This window comes from Capricornis sumatraensis, chromosome 20 (genome assembly GCF_032405125.1).
Source record: "Capricornis sumatraensis isolate serow.1 chromosome 20, serow.2, whole genome shotgun sequence".
Taxonomy (NCBI): Eukaryota; Metazoa; Chordata; class Mammalia; order Artiodactyla; family Bovidae; genus Capricornis; species Capricornis sumatraensis.
Window position 1 is genome coordinate 57495330 of NC_091088.1, and position 19069 is coordinate 57514398.

Genomic DNA, 19069 nt, shown 5'->3' on the forward strand with positions numbered 1-19069 from the left:
TGTTGCCATGCCCTCTTCCAGGGGATTTTCCGACCCAGGTATTGACCCCATCTCCTGCACTGCCGGCAGATTCTTTACATGTGTGGCTCAGCTGGTAAAGAATCCACAAAATACCACAAAGTGCAATGTGGGAAACCTGGGTTGGGAAGATCCCCCAGAGAAGGGAAAGGCTACCCACTCCAGTATTCTGGCCTGGAGAATTCCACGGACTGTATAGTCCATGGGGTTGCAGAGTGGGACAGGATTGAGCGACTTTCACTTATACTGTTGAAAAGATGTGCGTGAGGAGGGAACACAGAATTACAACAGAGGACCCTCGGTGTGGAACCAGTAAGGACAAAGCATGTTTGGTCACATTTCAGGTATTGAGGTATTTTGACTTTTGACTATAGCCCATTCCAAAGAAAGCCCAGTTTCCTTCTCTTATTTCAACAGTAAAACTCTGGGGTTTACCAGGAAGCCTCTGTGGCTGGTAATGCATTTATGTCACTTAGGCCTTTGGACATGTCCAAAGTGCTTCTAAGCTTGTAACCCTGTTCTAAGGCTGACGCGGTAGACTGGCAAGACATTTGCCTGAGACCTTAGGGGTTAAGGGAAGTGAAAACTAGGGGAACTAGCCACTTCCTCATCAGGGGGCGAGGCTTTGACGGTTTTCCGCTCGGACCTTCGCGGGAAGTGTAGTCCAGAGGGCGGTAGTGCGGAGGGCCCACACGCACTCCCTTTGCATTCTGGAATGTGTAGTCCAAAGCTCCGTGTAGGCTCGTCTACTGCAGCTATAGTAAGGCTGGACTGCGACTGTCTCCCCGCGGAATTCTGGGAAGTGTAGTCCAGGAGCTCCGGGTTGTCCTAGGCCCTTCGGCCCCAGGAGGACGAGGTAGCAGCCATCTTTCGCTTGATGATGGTGTTTCAGGTCCGCTTTTCACGATCCATTCAAACTCCCCCGAAATGCGCTTGGGGCCAGCATCTCCTGACCTTTCATTTGGAGAGAAAGAGAAGCAGCGGCTAGAAGCAGAGGTTTGACGGCCAAGGGTGATGATGTTCGTGTCCCTGGGCTGAGCGTTTGGTAGCGTCCCGGGATGGGGCGGGCTCAGGTCGTGCTTCTTGGGATTTGAGGGTCTCCCCGGCTTTCTGCACCTCTAACTTGACCTCCCACTTATGAAGGTAACTCTGGCTTCATACTCTGTCACACTGGCTGAGTTGCTTAACCCTTTTGTGCCTCCGTTGCTGTTCCGTAAAAGAGAAATAAAAGCAATGGTTTCTTAATACAGTATTTGGAGAAAAAAGAGATAGCAAAAGGTCAACAATTGCCTGACACGTAATTGTTATTAATACTACTGTAATTCAGAAGCACCTGGATTCTCACAGTGAGATTCTGAGCTCAGGAAGCCGAATTATCCTGGACTCCGGACTTGTTTAGAAAAGAGAGGGTTTCTTCTAGCTGGTACAAGAGGGTGTGAAATATAGGGGATACAAACACAATCCTGGGATTTCACAACCTCCTTTCCTTCCCCAGCCTTGACTTCTCAAAAAGCACTACACGAAGGAAGAGGCAACAGAGACCCAGCGGAGTAGAACTTGGCATTCTTCTGTTTAAGATGCATAAACTGTAGAACCTATGGGCATGAGTAATGATTGTAACTATGCCTTGGTCACTTAAGTTCCATTCCAAAAGCTTTATGCTGATGAACACGTTTCCATCACACTGGCTCTGTGCATCGGTACTGCTGTTTTCTCTGCTTTAGAGATAAGGAGATGGAGCCAGGGAACACAACCCTGTTGGCCCATCCTCACCTGAATAGTAAGAAGCAGAGCTGCGGTTGTAACCCCAGGCAGGCTGAGTCCAACACCTTAGTTTGCTAATCTCTTTGATATATTCTTGTTGAGCATAGGGAACTGACTAGAATTTCCTCATGAAAGTAGGTTGGGACTTAAATGTGGGGACCTTGAGAGCGAGGTTTAGGTTATTCTATGAAGTTTTTTTTCTCTGGTCGTTGTGTTTTTTTGTGTGTGGTTTCTTTGGCCTCACCACACAGCTTGCTGGATCTTAGTTCCCTGACCAGGGATTGAACCAGGGCCCATGGCAGTGAAAGTACTGAGTCCTAACCAGGGACCACCAGGGAATTCCCTAGTCTATCAGTTTTAAGATAGTTTTCTCAACGGGGTCATTTATTTTATTTCAAATAATATTTATATTACAGAAGTAACAATCATTACGGTAAATGCGGATATAAAGAAAAATTTTAATTACCTGTAAGTTTAGGATGTAAAGAAAACAGCTGTTAATGTTTTAGTGCCTTTTTGTCTGGTTACTCCTTGTTTATGTGTCTGTTTAGTGGAGGCTGTTTTCTTTGGGACTGAGGTTACACTGCCTTGCTACTCAAATTGTGGTCCACAGACCAGCAGCATTGGCATCACTTGGGTAGGAAGGCCCAGCCTTGAGCCCCATTCAGGACCTTCTTATTTAGAATTTCTGCATAGGGGGCCCAGAAGTCTGCATTCCAACAAGATCCTGTAGTAACTCCCCTGCACGTGAAAATATGAGAAGCTCAGGAAAGGATCTTGTCTGGAAACTGAGGCCGAGGAAATTGCTGGATGTCGCAGATAAAGCTGAGCTGGATAAAGCAGAGCTTTACTCAGTCGGAGGATCTTATTACCCCACTGATGATTGTTACTTGTCAGGGATCCTTGCGAAAAATCCTCACTTGAGCAAAAGGTAGCTAGCAAGTATAGAATCAAAATGGAAGAGTATTAGATGTGAAGATATATCCCTTCCAGGCTTTTGGGGGTAGATTCATTGGTATCTTTTAAACTAGAGTCCTGTTGCTGCTGTGTAGTTGCTAAATTATGTCTGACTCTCTGGGACCCCATGAACTGTAGCCCACCAGGCAGCTGTGTCCATGAGATTTTCCAGGCAGGAGTACTGGAGTGGGTTGCCTTTTCCTTCTCTAGGGGATCTTTCTCACCCAGGGATTAAACCCGAGTCTCCAGCTTGGTAGGTGGATTTTTTACCACTGAGCCACCTGGGAAGCCTCGTAAACTAAAGTACTTGAGCCTAAAGTGGGAAGATCAACTGGTAGTTATTGTTAATTTGTACTAGATATTTTTGCCATAGTCATCATCAATGAACCACTACTATTATTACTATTGTTGTTACTATGGCTGTTTCTTAGCTTCTCTTTTTAAATTTTATTTCTTAAAATATTCATTGGAGTATAGTTGATATGCTGTTATATGTTTTCTATAACTTTCTTTTCATTAAAATATTAGGAAATAATATAAAAATAATTTCAAACAGAAAAGGTGCAAAAATAGTATAAGGAGTTCTCATATACTCTTTATGTGGAGTCACCAATTATTTCTGTTTTGCTCAGTTGCTCATTTGTGACCGCCAGGCAGCAGCCACCAGGAACATACCTGTAATCAAAGAGCTCAGTTTGTTTGAGCTTACTGCAGCAAGGATGCCTGTGCAGCACTGGTGTCCTGGTAAGGAGGCCGTGAGGTATGGCTGCTTCTACGGTTTCGGTTTGTGTTAACTGAGTTGGGGAGAGCTTTAGGCAGTGAGGATTTGTTCTGGATTGGATGGTGTCAAGAAGGAGATGCAATTTGACTACTGAATATCGTAATGATTTGCATCTAGTGGATGAAAGAAGCAAAATGGGACTGGAGTCACTATTAATGAAGTGGTCCATCATTCATGTTTGCTGAGAGGACAGTTTTTTTTTTTTTAATATTATTTACTTGTGACTGCATCAGGTCTTAGTTTCGACAAATAGGCTTAGTGGCTCCACAGCATGTGGGCTCTTAGTTCCCCGACCAGGGGTCCAACCCACATCCCCTAAATTGGAACGTGGATTCTCAACCCCTGGACTACCAGGGAAGTCCCACTTCTTTGGTTATTTTTGTCTGTGTGAAGGAGCAGCTTGTCTTTTTCTCATTTCAACACAGTTCTTGTTGATCAGTTAAAAACAGCAAGTTTGAGCCGTTTCCGTTGCTAGTTCTCAGTGCAGTGTGGTTTTTTCACGGCTTTATCGTGCTTGTTTATTTTTTCGTTTGCAGAGCCAGTTGATCAAAAGGAGGTTAATGACATTGGTAACACACTACTATCTAATGCACAGCCCATATTTACATTTTTTATTAGCCTTTAAGATCTTGTTTAAAATTGAAATCTAGTTGATCTATAATATCATGTTTATTTCACAGCACAATGATTCATTTATTTTTCAGATTCTTTTCCCTTACAGATTACTACAAAATGTCGAGTATAATTTCCCTGTGCTATACAGTTGGTCCTTGTTGGTTCCAATAAAGTCTTGGCGAGCCACTTTTCTTCTTCAGGGAGTCCAGTTATATGCATTGCACTTAGTTTTTGTTTCATTAGTCTTCCTTAGCCCAGAATGACTCCTCAGACTTTTTGGCTTTTGATATTTTTGAAGAGTATTGATAAATTATGTTGTGGGAGGGCCCTCTTTTTTGGTTTCTCTGACCTTTGTTCATAATTAGGTTCAGGTTATACATGATCATTTTTTAAATAATTTTATTTATTTATTTATTCTTGGCTGTGCTGGGTCTTCGTTGCTGCACAGGCTTTTCTCTAGTTATGGCGAGCACTCTAGTTGCACGGGCTTCTCATCGTGGTGGCTTTTCTTGTTGTGGAGCACAGGTTCTACTGCTTGTGGGCTCAGTAGTTGTGAAACACAGGCTTAGTTGCTCCACAGCATGTGGTATCTTCCCAGATCCGGGGTAGAACCCATGTCTTCTGCATTAGTAGACAGATTCCTCACTACTGAGCCACCTAAGGAAGCTGTGGTTTATCTGATGCTTGTTGATGATTAGATTCAGGTTATGCACTTAAAAAAATCACTTTATTAATTGGTGTTTGGCTGTGCTGGGTCTTCGTTGCTGCACGGGCGTTTCTCTAGTCGTGCACGGGCTTCTCCTTGCAGTGGCTTCTCGTTGTGGAGCATAGGCTCTAGGCCACGTGGGCTTCAGTAGTTGCAGCTTGAGGGCTCAGGAGTTGCGGCTCACGGGCTCTAGAGCACAGACAGGCTCCGTAGTTGGGACACATGGGTTTAGTTGCTTCACAACATGTGGGGTCTTCCTGGACCAGGGACCAAACTCATCTCCTGCACTGGCAGGTGGATTCTTTACCACTGAGCGACCAGGGAAGCCCTGGTTTATCTGATATTTGTTCATAATTGGATTCAGGTTACCCATTATTAACAGTGATGCCCCAGAAGTGGTGAGGCAGCCCTCTAAGGCATCATACCAAGCAAATGTCAGTTTGTGGGTTTGTTCCAGCTGGTGATTTCAGCTTTGTGTGCTTGGTTAAGGTGTCTGCGAAGTAACTGTTGTCCTTTTTGCAATTAATATTTTGAAACAATGTGGCTATCTTACTCCCCACTAAACTTTCCCAAATTTTACCACCCCTTGATGATTTTCTCTTTGATTCTACAGTTATTAGTTTGTGTTCTACAATGGGGAGGAGCTCTCTCTTCTCATCCATTTATTTCTTAAACATTTCTTTATGTATAATTCAGATTCCTGTATGGAATTTTTCAGTATGGACTGTCAAGGTGTTTTTTATTATTGTTGCAGAATCCAGGCTTTTATTAGTTCTTTTTACATCTATGCATAATTGTCAAAAGGGTACTTCCTGCTTAAAAAGAAACAATGTATTTTTATATCTTTATAAAAAGTTGCCTATTTCAGGTTAAATATTAATGTGGTGGTAACAAAATTATGAGGAATACAGGCAGAGATTTGCAGAATTCTAAAAACTTCCATTTCGGGACAACAGCGTGGGACCTGCCTGTATTTGACAGTGTTCTGTTGTTAGAAATCACATCTATAAGGATCATTTCAAATTGTACAGTATCATCTGCTTTACCACAGTTGCTGAGAAATAAGAAATCCTGACGTGGTTCTCAGAGCTTTCTGCCTTACACCAGTCTCATGAGGTGGATACCCCTGTTCTCCCCTACTTGCTGATGACAAAATTGAGGCAGAGAAATGTTAATAATTTGCCGAAGATGACACTGCTAGTGAGTGGTATAGCCCGGATTTCAGCCCATGCGTGTTAACTCCAAAGCCTGCTCTTACTCACATGGTCTCTGATTACACCTTGGAATAAGAACGACCACTGTGGAAGCCACAGCACACTGATAGGGCCAGTGTGTAGGTGGGCGTGTTGCTCCCTGAACAGCTAATGAGAGGGGTCTTGGAAGCATCTGGTATCCGTGCAAGATCCCTCTAAAGCCCACTCGGCTGCAGCCACTTGGAGGACTGAGTGCCTTGCTGATTCACAGCGAGCCCCACCTGGGTTAGTCATGTTTTTGTAAACCAGTTTTCATCGACGTCTTTCTCTTTTCCCCTCTGTCTTCCTAGGATTCTGCACTTCCCTGGAAGGAGACAGAAGATGAACATGTTCATGGTGAGTAGAGCTTGTCTCTTTTGCTGTTAAAAATACCACTTTTGTACTCAGAGATTTTACATGGATTTTTCTTTGTTTTTAATTGAAGTATAGCTTTCCTGATACTTTCTTTGTTTTTAATTGAAGTATAGCTTCCCTATACTTCAGTTATAGCTCAGTTGGTAAAGAATCCACCTGCAATGCAGGAGACCCTGGTTCAATTCCTGGGTCGGGAAGATCCGCTGGAGAAGGAATAGGCTACCCACTCCAGTATTCTTGGGCTTCCCTTGTGGCTCAGCTGGTAAAGAATCCACCTGCAATGTGGGAAACCTGGGTTTGATCCCTGGGTTGGGAAGATCCCCTGGAGAAGGGAAAGGCTACCCACTCCACTATTCTGGCCTAGAGGATTCCATGGACTGTATAGTCCAAAGAGTCAGACACGACTGAGTGACTTTCACTTTCATAGTTGATTTACAATGTTGTGTTAGTTTCAGGTACAGCAAAATGATTCAGTTATATATATGTGTGTATCTATGTATATATTCAGATTCTTTTCTCTTACAGGGAAATATTTTGTAATAACAAAATACTGACTGTAGTTCCCTGTGGGTTTTTCTTTTTCAAGGAGAGTCTGAGCCTGTGAGGACCTTCGTGAGCCATGTGTGCTTTTTAAAAAATTCCTGTCTTATGTAATTAGTTTTGGTTTTAATTTTGGTTTTATTTCGTCATTTTTCATTTCACAAGTAAAAGAAAAATTAAGGGACACGAAGAACATCTTCCACTTTAATATTTCCCAGCTTACAAATTAGCTGCTTTTATATTTCTGTAATCTCTTCATCATATGTATTCATAGCTGTGTATTTGTATTTAAAACATAGTAGTAGTTATATTAGTCGCTCAGTCATGTCTGATTCTTGGTGACCCCATGGACTGTAGCCTGCCAGGCCCCTCTGTCCATGGATTCTCCAGGCAAGAATACTGGAGTAGGTAGCCATTCCTTTTGCCAGAGGATCTTCCCAAACCAGGAATCGAACCCTGGGCTCCTGCATTGCAGGCAGCTTCTTTACCATCTGAGCTACAGGGAAGTTCATTTATAACAGATACAGTTTAAAAACTTCTCTCATTTAATACTACCTAACATTCACTTATGTTTCTGCCCTTATGGCAGAAAGTGAAGAGGAACTAAAAAGCCTCTTGATGAAAGTGAAAGTGGAGAGTGAAAAAGTTGGCTTAAAGCTCCACATTCAGAAAACGAAGATCATGGCATCTGGTCCCATCATTTCATGGGAAATAGATGGGGAAACAGTGGAAACAGTGTCAGACTTTATTTTTGGGGGCTCCAAAATCACTGCAGATGGTGACTGCAGCCATGAAATTAAAAGATGCTTACTCCTTGGAAGGAAAGTTATGACCAACCTAGATAGCATATTCAAAAGCAGAGACATTACTTTGCCAACAAAGGTCTGTCTAGTCAAGGCTATGGTTTTTCCAGTGGTCATGTATGGATGTGAGAGTTGGAGTGTGAAGAAACTTGAGTGCCAAAGAACTGATGCTTTTGAACTGTGGTGTTGGAGAAGACTCTTGAGAGTCCCTTGGACTGCAAGGAGATCAGCCCTGGGATTTTTTTGGAGGGAATGATGCTGAAGCTGAAACTCCAGTACTTTGGCTACTTCATGCGAAGAGTTGACTCGTTGGAAAAGACTCTGATGCTGGGAGGGATTGGGGCAGGAGGAGAAGGGGACGACACCGGATGAGATGGCTGGATGGCATCACTGACTTGAAGGACGTGAGTCTGAGTGAACTCTGGGAGTTGGTGATGGACAGGGATGCCTGGCGTGCTGCAATTCATGGGGTCGCAAAGAGTCAGACACGACGGAGCAAGTGAACTGAACTGAACTGAACATTCACTTTCGGAGAAGGCAATTGCAACCCACTCCAGTACTCTTGCCTGGAAAATCCCATGGATGGAGGAGCCTGGTAGGCTGCAGTCCATGGGGTTGCGAAGTCAGGCACGACTGAGCAACTTCACTTTCACTTTTCACTTTCCTGCATTGGAGAAGGCAATGGCAACCCACTCCAGTGTTCTTGCCTGGAGAATCCCAGGGACAGGGGAGCCTGGTGGGCTGCCGTCTGTGGAGTCGCACAGAGTCGGACACGACTGAAGCGACTTAGCAACAGCAGCAGCAACATTCACTTTTGGCTTCCATGGTGGCTCAGACGGTAAAGCGTCTGCCTGCAATATGGGAGACCTGGGTTCTATTCCTGGGGCAGGAAGATCCCCTAGAGAATGAAATGGCAATCCACTCCAGCACTCTTGCCTGGAAAATCCCATGGACGGAGGAGCCTGATAAGCTACAGTCCCTGGGGTTGCAAAGAGTCGGACACGACTGAGCAACTTCACTTTCACTGTCAACATTCACTTTTAATTGCTTTATCATGTTCCCAAAAACTTGAGTTCAGTTCAGTTGCTCAGTCGTGTCTGACTCTTTGCGACCCCGTGGACTACAGGACGCCAGGCTTCCCTGTCCATCACCAACACCTGGAGCTTGCTCAGATTCGTGTCCATCGAGTTGGTGATGCCATCAACCATCTCATCCTCTGTCATCCCCTTCTCCTCCTGCCTCAGTCTTTCCCAGCATCAGGGTCTTTTCTAATGAGTCAGTTCTTCACATCAGGTGGCCATAGTATTGGAGCTTCAGCTTCAGCATCAATCCTTCCAATGAATATTCAGGACTGATTTCCTTTAGGATTGACTGGTTGGATCTCCTTGCAGTCCAAAGGACTCTCAAGAGCCTTCTTCAGCACCACAGTTCAAAAAACATCAATTCTTTGGGGCTTAGCTTTCTTACATACCTATTTTTAAACTATTCTTTATTCATAGACCTTTAGTTTAGGTCTTTTACTGTTTTAAGAATATTACGGTGATGATGTTCCTGATTTAACTTTTTTCTCAAAAAATATATTCTGAAAAATATTGCCTCTTTTTGCCCTTGACATACTAGATATGCAAAATTGAAGTGGTATGTTTTGTAAGTGGTGCCTTGAATGTTTTTTGGTAAAATAGCCAAATATGGCACAGCAGGGTCAAACTGCCTCTTCACACAGAAAAAATAACTATTGTTAGTTTTCTTATGACAAGAGTGAGATTCTGTCTTCCTGTGCTTGAATCAGACCCTGTGTGTATTTTATTTACTGATTTGTTTGTTTTTCCATCTTGTACTGGCTTGGCCAAAAAGTTTGTTCAGATATTTCTGTATGATGGTATGGAAAATCTGGAATGAACTTTTTGGCTAACCCAGTATTTTTTTTTTTCTTTTGATCAAAATAATCCACGACCTTAATTTTAAAAGTCAGGTGGTACTTCACTTGTCACTGCACTGACACCTGAGAACAATTGTCTAAAGAGGTACGTACTTGGTTTTATCTTTGTTTTAAATAAAAGGGTTGTGAAAAATGAGGAACCAATTCAGACTTATCCAGAAAACCAAGATTCTGGAGTCAGAGTATACCATTAGATAAGAGAAGGACAAACAGGGAAAGAAAGAGGGGTTTCATCTGAGGCCTGGCATGGCCTTTTGGTTAATTCCCTCATATGACCCTCCTCCTCACCTGGTTCCTACTTCAGTGAGAGGCAGGTGCCATCATATACTGCCGGGCCTAAATTAGTAAATGTTGCCGGGACAATTGATGATTGTATCTAAAAAGTGAAGTGTTTTGGGGAGTTCCTTTTATGGCTCAGCTGGTAAAGACTCCACCTGCAGTGCAGAAGACCTGGGTTCAGTCCCTGGGTTGGGAAGAACCCCTGGAGAAGGGAAAGGCTACCCACTCCAGCATTCTGGCCTAGAGAATTTCAGGGACTGTATAGTCCATGGGGTCGTAAAGAGTCAGACACAACTGAGTGACTTTCACTTGGTGGTCCAGTGGTTAAGACTCTGCACTTCCACTGCCATGGCCCGGGTTCAATCCCTGGTCAGGAAACTTAAGATCCCACAAGCTGCAAGGCATGGCCAGAAATAAAAATGAAGGCTTTTTAGTTCAGGATGCAGTGGTTAGAATTCTAGGGAGTTTATTTATGAGTTCACTGGGAACACCAGGTAGATACACAAAGCTTCCTTCTTCATAGCTGCACTTGCAGTGAGGCTAAGGAAAGTCAGTGTGATGTTGGCAGGATGGAAGGAGGGGACTGAGAAGTCTACACATTGCACAGGAGCCAAAGCAACTTCTTTTCATCCTCCTCTCTTTCCTGGTGCTGTCCCTCTTCCACTGGCCGCTGGCTGTAAGATTGAGCTGGTATTGTTTGTTGTAGGAGGCAGTGACCTTCAAGGACGTGGCTGTGGCCTTCACAGAGGAGGAGCTGGGGTTACTGGACTCAGCCCAGAGAAAGCTGTACCAGGATGTGATGGTGGAGAACTTCCGGAACCTGGTCTCAGTAGGTGAGGACAGCCTTTCTCTGCAAGTGTCTTGTGACCTTGGTGTTTCAAGGCTCTGGGGTTCTTGAAATGGTTCTCTGAGTTGGGAGACCAGACTTTTCCAGTTCCAGTGGGACATGACGGGCTATCTCTGGTCTTTCTAAACTGTGTGTTTCAGGTCTTTTTCTTTTTTTGGTCAAAGAACAGTCAATGAGCGGTATCCTGCTGTACCTTGTGTGTTATTTTTCAGATGTCACTCATGTCCCATCAGTGGCAGCCCCATTAGTGGGTTATAAAGCCAACTTAGCAAGCCTAACATGCCATGTTTAATGAAATCAAATATTAGAGAAGATATCAAAAGCTTCTTAGGAAGACTAGATCATGTTGCAGCGAAAACCCTGGCTGATGCATGAGTGGTCTGAGAGCCAGTGGGAACAGATTTTAGGAAAATAGACATTGGTCAGAAATAGTTCTTTCAGCCCTCATTTTAGTACTGCATATTCCTACGTATGTGTCTGAGTCTTGAAATAAGTGCTACTTCTTCAGTGGGTCATGATACAAAGTTTGAAAAACAGGGCCTTCAGTTTCTAGTTTTGAAACATAAATTATTTATTATTGTTATAATCAAGGCAAAATCTCTTAAAACTCTTGGCCTTGCTAATGGAAATATAATCAGAACCATTTTACAGTTTGTCCTCTGCTATTCAGACGTCGCTCTTCAGTATCTTAAATATACAGTTGGAAACTCAAACTTCCAGTAAACTGTAGCTCTGACCTGTTCATTTTAACTTGCAACTCTGCATGTTCTCATTCTTCAAAAGAGATACAAAACATATAGAAAGAGAAGAGAGAGAGAGAGAAAAAAAAAAGAGGCTTTGGATGATGAATTCAGCGACCCAGATAGAAATTTAGGTAAGCACCGAGCAGTTGTTCACTCTCGTGGTTAACTCTCCATATATTGTGCTTCTCGCCAGCCCTGTGCTGTCGCTCACCTGGTCCCAGTGGGACATCTCTTGCCCTGGTTATTGCGTAGTCTGTACTGGTCACCTGCTCCCTCCTTTCCCCTCCTACCGTTCATTCTTGAAGTGGCGAAGGGATCCTTTGTAACTTTAAGTCAGATTGTGTTAGTTGTCTGTTCAAAATTCTCTTATGGATTGTTTTACTTAGAATGAAAACCACTTAAAGCAGCTTCTGGAATCCTCTAATGGTCTGCTCTTCGACCCCACCACCTCCCTGAGTACATCTCCTCTCCTTCTGACTCTGTCTTTTCCATCTCCATCATCCTCCCTCCTGTCTCAGACCTGCAAAGGATGTATCTCCTTGTCCTCTCTGCCTGGAATACTCTTTCACCTGAAATCCTTCAGGCCTATGTACTTACCTCAGGTCACTCACCTTCAAGAGGAAGAGAGGGCTGTCCTTGGACCACCCTATGGAAAATCCAGTCCTCTCTTTCTTTCTCTGCCCTGCCTTGTGTGATCTCTGAGCACTGATCTTCACTCATGTACATACATTTTGGTTTACCTGTTTGTCACTTCTCTCTCTTCCCCTGGAGGGTATTCCAGGAATGGAGGAATTTGTCACTGTTGTATTTTAATATTGATTTCTTTATTTGGCAGTGCCAGTCTTAGTTGAGGCATGCTGGATTTTCAATCTTCATTCCCTGTGTGAGATCTAGTTCCCTGACTAGAGATCAAACCCAGGCCACCTGCATTGGCAGTGTGGAGTCTTAGCCACTGGACCACTAGGGAAGTCCCCAGAGTAGAGGAATTTGGTCTGTTCCATTTATAACTTACAAGCCTAAGTGCTTAGAATAGCCTTGGTACATGACAAGGACTCTAAATATTTGTTGAATAAATGGATGAGTCAATGGATAGAGAAATTTGCCTACCACTTAAATAGCCAATGGCTGGTGAACAAATCTGAGTGAATAGGGATATTGCAAAATGTTTTTGTGTCTTCCAACAAATTCCTAGCCTAATTCTCAGAGAAGGAAATGGGAACCCACTCCAGTACTCTTGCCTGGAAACTCCCATGGATGGAGGAGCCTGGTAGGCTGCAGTCCCTGGGGTCACTAAGGGTTGGACACAACTGAAGCAACTTAGCAGCAGCAGCAGCCTAATTCTAACTTCTCAGGTCCTATGGTGTATATGTGGTTGTTTGCCTTTCCATACAAGTTGACCCTCATCAACTTGAGCAGGCACACACATAGAACCTGTAATTATAACCAAACTGAGTGAATGCTTTTCCTGTGACTTTCCTTTAGCCATTAGTAGCAAGCATATTTATTTGGGGATAAATTTGTTTTTTGAATGAAGAATTCTTATGTCTACTTACGTAGCTTTTCATAGAAGGAAAAAAAAATTATATTTCCTTATCCATCATATCTGGGGGGGAAAGGTCTCAGAAAATAGCTAACTGGTGAGTTAGTCTTGCCCTGAGAAGATTTTCCCAGCTCTGTCCCATCTCCTTCCTCCCAAGCCCACCTCAATAACAAGAAATGGATCTTAGGTTGTTACTTCTACAAACATTTTGTTTGTGTGGCGATTTGTACATATCCTTTGGAAGGAATTTAAGATCATGTTTGCCTTCACTGCTTTGATGATTCTTTGACAGTGTCTAGTCTTTCTAAGGAGAAGACAATGGCAACCCACTCCAGTACTCTTGCCTGGAAAATCCCATGGATAGAGGAGCCTGGTAGGCTGCAGTCCATGGGGTCACAAAGTCGGGTACGACTGAGCAACTTCACTTTCACTTTTCACTTTCATGCATTGGAGAAGGCAATGGCAACCCACTCCAGTGTTCTTGCCTGGAGAATCCCAGGGATGGGGGAGCCTGGTGGGCTGCAGTCTATGGGGTTGTACAGAGTCAGACACGACTGAAGCGACTTAGCAGCAGCAGCAGTCTTTCTAAATACTTATCATAAGCTATGGAATTTATTCCCACCTCACTCATAAACTGCCTTCTTCACTTTGGAAATCATTCTTGTTAAAGGCCAATGTATTTATGTCCAAAATTTTTCCAGGCTGTGGTTATTAAAAAAAAAAAATAAGCAGCCAGTTTGTTTTCTTTATTTGCGTATTTGGCTGTGCCAGGTCTTAGTTGTGGTGTGTGGCATCTCTAAGTTGCAACAGGTAAACTCTTAGTTACAGCATGTGAGATCTAGTTCCCAAACAGGGATCAAACCTGGAACCCTTGCATTGGGAACTGGACCACCAGGGAAGTCCTTTCTATGCTGAGAGATCATTCTTAGCCTGTAAATGTTGATTCCTCCTCTAGGGGGATGTGGAGCCATATTAGGCTATATAGCTACCGCAGAAGGATCCAGTGTATAGGTTTCAGATTATGATACTGATGTGCTGCCTACTGCACTAAGAAGCCAGAGTATTGTATAGGTTTTTGAGCTTTTTTTCACCCCCACTGATTCTTAGCACCTTGAATCTTCTCAGCACTACCCCCTTGGTGGACTGCTGCCTGTGCAGCTTTTCAGCGCGCTCTACTTTCCATTGCTTTTCCTCTTTCAGACACCTTCCTTCTGAAAGCTCTTTTGCTTCTCTGACTTGATTCAGAGATAATCTAGAATTCAAAATTGTTGAGCATCCTGGAAATCAAACTGGGGTTCACCCGTACATGCCTTTCTTAAGCCCTGACTAACTTAACTGCCAAACATTGTGAAACCTGTGAGCGCAGCAAAATGCTTGTCTGTCTTGATACTGTGCTGTGATAGGAGCGATATGTAATTTTTGAAAGATGCTGTAAATAGTATGTCAGATAGCATTTTGTTTTACATGGTTTTCATTACTTCTAAGTATTTGGGAGTTTAATGGACCATCTCTTGGTTGCTGTCAATATATAAACCTGAGAACTTTATTTGTGGGGAAAAAGATAAGTCAAACCATGCTGGGGTTCATTAAAGACTCATAGTGTGTCTTAAGTGTGAAATCTTGACTCTTTAAACAAAGCTTTCACCTGTCCACATCTCTCAATTCTCTGTCGTTATAGAAGAAAACAATCAAAGTGAGTTGAGGGCCGTTCAAGAGAGAGGATTACATGAAGAGCTTTCCTGCTGGCAAATCTGGCAACAGATTGCGAATGACTTAACCAGATGTCAAGACTCCATGATAAATAGTTGTCAGTTCCACAAACAAGGTCATTCCCTGCACCAGGTTGGGGCAGGACTATCTATTCAGATTTCTGAAGATGAGAACTACATATTAAATGAGAAAGCAGGTGATCCTGGTGATACTGGAAATCCAAGGTTTGCATCTTTGAGAACGCTCGATTCTTGGAGAAAAAGTTCCTTGACTGAGTCACAGAATTATCAGAATAGATACCAGGAAATTTCCACGCAAAGTAAACTGTGTCGGTGTGAAGAGGATGTTGACGGTGTTGGTCGGATTTCATACCACCTTGGTGATCGAGGAGTACACAAGAATGAAAAGTCTTACTGCCACAATGATGATAGAAAAGACAGCACGAAGGTTTCCACACTGGATCAGAATAGTATGATTCACACAGGACAAAAACCTTACCAGTGTAAAAGAACCTTTACTGGCCTCTCTACCTTTGATCTTCACCAGCAGTTACACTCAAAAGAAACATCTCACGTGTGCAATGAGTGTGGAAAAGGCTTCCGTTATAGCTCAGTTCTTCATATTCATCGGAGAGTTCACATAGGAGAAAAATGCAGTGTGTGTGATGAGTGTGGAAAGGAATTCCGTCAGAGCTCACAACTGCAAACTCATCAGAAAGTCCACAGCATAAAGAAACCATTCACATGTGAGGAATGTGGGAAAGGCTTCAGTCATCAGTCAGCACTTACTGTTCATTGTAAAGTCCACACGGGAGAGAAACCTTACAGTTGTGAGGAGTGTGGCAGAGCCTTCAGTCAGGCCTCCCACCTTCAAGACCATCAGAGAGTCCACACTGGGGAGAAACCATTCATATGTGATGCATGTGGTAAGAGCTTCAGTCGGAATTCACACCTTCAGTCCCACCAGAGAGTCCATACAGGAGAGAAACCGTACAAATGTGAGGAGTGTGGGAAGGGCTTCATTTGTAGCTCAAATCTGTACATTCACCAGAGAGTCCACACAGGAGAAAAACCCTACAAATGTGAGGAATGTGGGAAAGGCTTTAGTCGGCCTTCAAGTCTTCAGGCCCATCAGGGAATCCACACTGGAGAGAAGTCATATGTATGTAATGTGTGTGGTAAAGGCTTTACTCTGAGTTCAAACCTTCAGGCACATCAGAGAGTCCACACAGGGGAGAAACCATACAAATGTGAGGAGTGCGGGAAGAACTTCAGGAGGAACTCCCATTATCAAGTTCATCTGGTCGTCCACACAGGAGAAAAACCCTATAAATGTGAAGTGTGTGGGAAGGGCTTCAGTCAGAGTTCGTATCTTCAAATCCATCAGAAGGCCCATAGCGTAGAGAAACCCTACAAATGTGAAGAGTGCGGGCAGGGCTTCAATCAGAGTTCACGACTTCAGATCCACCAGCTGATCCATACTGGTGAGAAACCATACAAATGCGAAGAGTGTGGGAAGGGATTCAGTCGTAGAGCAGATCTTAAAATTCACTGCAGAATCCACACTGGAGAGAAACCATACAATTGTGAGGAGTGTGGAAAAGTCTTCAGGCAGGCCTCAAATCTCCTGGCCCATCAGAGAGTCCACAGTGGAGAAAAGCCATTCAAATGTGAAGAATGTGGCAAGAGCTTTGGTCGGAGTTCACACCTTCAAGCCCACCAAAAAGTCCACACTGGAGAGAAGCCATACAAATGTGAGGAGTGTGGGAAGGGCTTCAAGTGGAGCCTGAACCTCGACATGCATCAGAGGGTCCACACAGGAGAGAAACCATATAAGTGTGGGGAGTGTGGGAAGCACTTCAGTCAGGCCTCAAGTCTTCAGCTTCATCAGAGTGTCCACACTGGAGAGAAGCCCTACAGATGTGACGTGTGTGGTAAAGTCTTCAGTCGGTCTTCACAACTTCAGTCTCATCAGAGAGTCCACACAGGGGAGAAACCTTACAAGTGTGAGATGTGTGGTAAGAGCTTCAGTTGGCGCTCCAATCTAACAATTCATCAAAGAATCCATGCTGCTGATAAATCCTATAAAAGTCATAGGGGTGGTAAGACCATCAGAGATTCAACTTAGGAGAAAAGTTCTATAAAGTGATTTTTTTTAAACTCAAGTGTCATGTGAATTCTTCTGGTTGTCAAGTTCAAAAGAAAAAAAAATCATTTGTTTCATTAAAAAGTCAGCATTTTAACCATAACTCAACATGTCCCAGTAGTCAGAAGGCCACATAACGGAGATCCCTTATAAGGGGTATAGTAAGGGCTTCAGTTCAACTTTGACCTTATTATTAAATACTACTCAGAGGAGACGACTTAGTATGATTTTATCAGGCCTTGTACAAAAGTATGATGGATGGGTCAAAAGTAATGCCCATTAGAACTCTTGTTGCCCAATAGTCTCTCCAGAATGCAGAGACTTTGTTCTGAATTTGCATAGTCTGACCATGGCCAAGTAATACTTCATGTGAAAGTTGCTCAGTCATGTCTGACTCTCTGCGACGCCGTGGACTATACAGTCCATGGAATTCTCCAGGCCAGGATACTGGAGTAGGTAGCCTTTCCCTTCTCCAAGGTGTCTTCCCAACCCAGAAATCGAACCCAGGCCTCCTGCATTGCAGGTGGATTCTTTACCAGCTGAGCCACAAAGGAAACCTGTAATACTTCATAGGTGCTCAATATTTGTTACATTAGTAATTGAAAAATGTTTTATAAATTATATTGCAGTCACGCTCAAAATTTCATAAGAAGTTTTATTCAGAACAGGTAATTAAATGTGGCCTTTAAAGTAGTTCAGAGAGACAAAGAGTTAAAAGTATAAGTAAACCACTCAGTACAGTGTGCAGTATTTGACATTGTCCCGTTTTGATTAGCTCCTCTTGTCTGCCTAGCCTTGCTTCCAGTTGTATCTTAAGATACCATCTTGGAGTTTGTCTAGTATTCTGTCAGATTTATACAGTACAAATTCAGTTACATTTTGTGACAGTATGAAATGAAGTGAAAGTTGCTCAGTCATGTCCAACTCTGCAATTCTCTAGGCCAGAATACTATGGGTAGCCTTTCCCTTCTCCAGGAGATCTTTCCAACCCAGGGATTGAATCCAGGTCTCCTACACTGCAGGAGGATTCTGTACCAGCTGAGCCGCAAGGAAGCCCTTGTAACAGTATTGACTTACTGAAAAATGGATGGTTAATCTTGCAGTACAGAAAACATACTATTGATTCTTTTTTCAAGTCAGAGTTGTTAATGACAGTGACAAAGGACAAACATTTCTAGTAAATGAATCGATTGTTGGTTTTTTATTCTCCACATTTCCATCTAGGCTTTGATGTCATAGTCTTCCAAAGGTCTTAGTGTTAACTTTGATCAAGACTTCCAAAGTTAAGAAGAGACACTGTTTATAAAGTAGATTACTTTCATCAAGTTCTCTACCCCATTACTACTCCTTCCTGGCCTGAAATAAAAGGAAAAAAACTATTTGTTGGAAGTTGGTCATTTCATCAGATACATTGATTCAGTGACTGACTTGCACACTTTTCCTAGCGATGGATTGAAAAATTGCTTTTTGAAGAGAAGTTGGCAAATACATATCAAAATATAGGTTGTGACTTCTATGATACAGAAATCATAGAAATGGAACTTAAGAGTCAAGTAGAAAAGGTGAGTAGCACATCAAGGATGCTGCTAAATTTTATAAAAGTGAAATATCCAGTAGGAGTTTATTTAAATATATTTTGGTATATGAAACCAGATCTAGAGAAATGATGTCCAAGACTCAGGACAAAAGCATGTAACAGGCTGATGTAGTTTAGGGACATCACACAGTTTAAACTTGTGTTTTTTAATCCATCCTGTCATCTGTAAAAGGATATTCACCCTCATGTAAACAGTGACAGGATTTTCAGAGAGTTTCCACATTTTAGATTCCATATTTTAAAATTTTTATTAAGCATCAATTTTACAGTAAAATACTGTGATATTTATAGTACTGTAGGTAGTAAAACTGTAAAACAGAAAGTTACTAAGCATACTAATCACTCACAGTTAAAATGTAAATATAGCCCAAGTTAAGGAATAGAACTCTGGGAATCAATTATAAAAAAATTTATATGGGTGTTCAAAGATACAGAATATCAGCTAGTATAACTTCATTTTTGTAACTAATGAAATTTA

The 19069-nt window shown here is 42.8% G+C and overlaps 1 protein-coding gene across 1 annotated transcript; it reads left to right on the top strand.

Annotated features, from left to right (window-relative positions):
• Nucleotides 1–912: 912 nt before the first annotated feature.
• LOC138095895 (zinc finger protein 226-like) lies at nucleotides 913–16976 on the top strand. Its single transcript, XM_068991843.1, has 4 exons — nucleotides 913–1014; nucleotides 6385–6430; nucleotides 10716–10842; nucleotides 14818–16976. The coding sequence occupies exons 2-4, from the start codon at nucleotides 6416–6418 to the stop codon at nucleotides 16974–16976; spliced, it is 2301 nt and encodes a 766-aa protein (XP_068847944.1). The 5' UTR covers nucleotides 913–1014; nucleotides 6385–6415.
• The last annotated feature ends 2093 nt before the right edge of the window (nucleotides 16977–19069 follow it).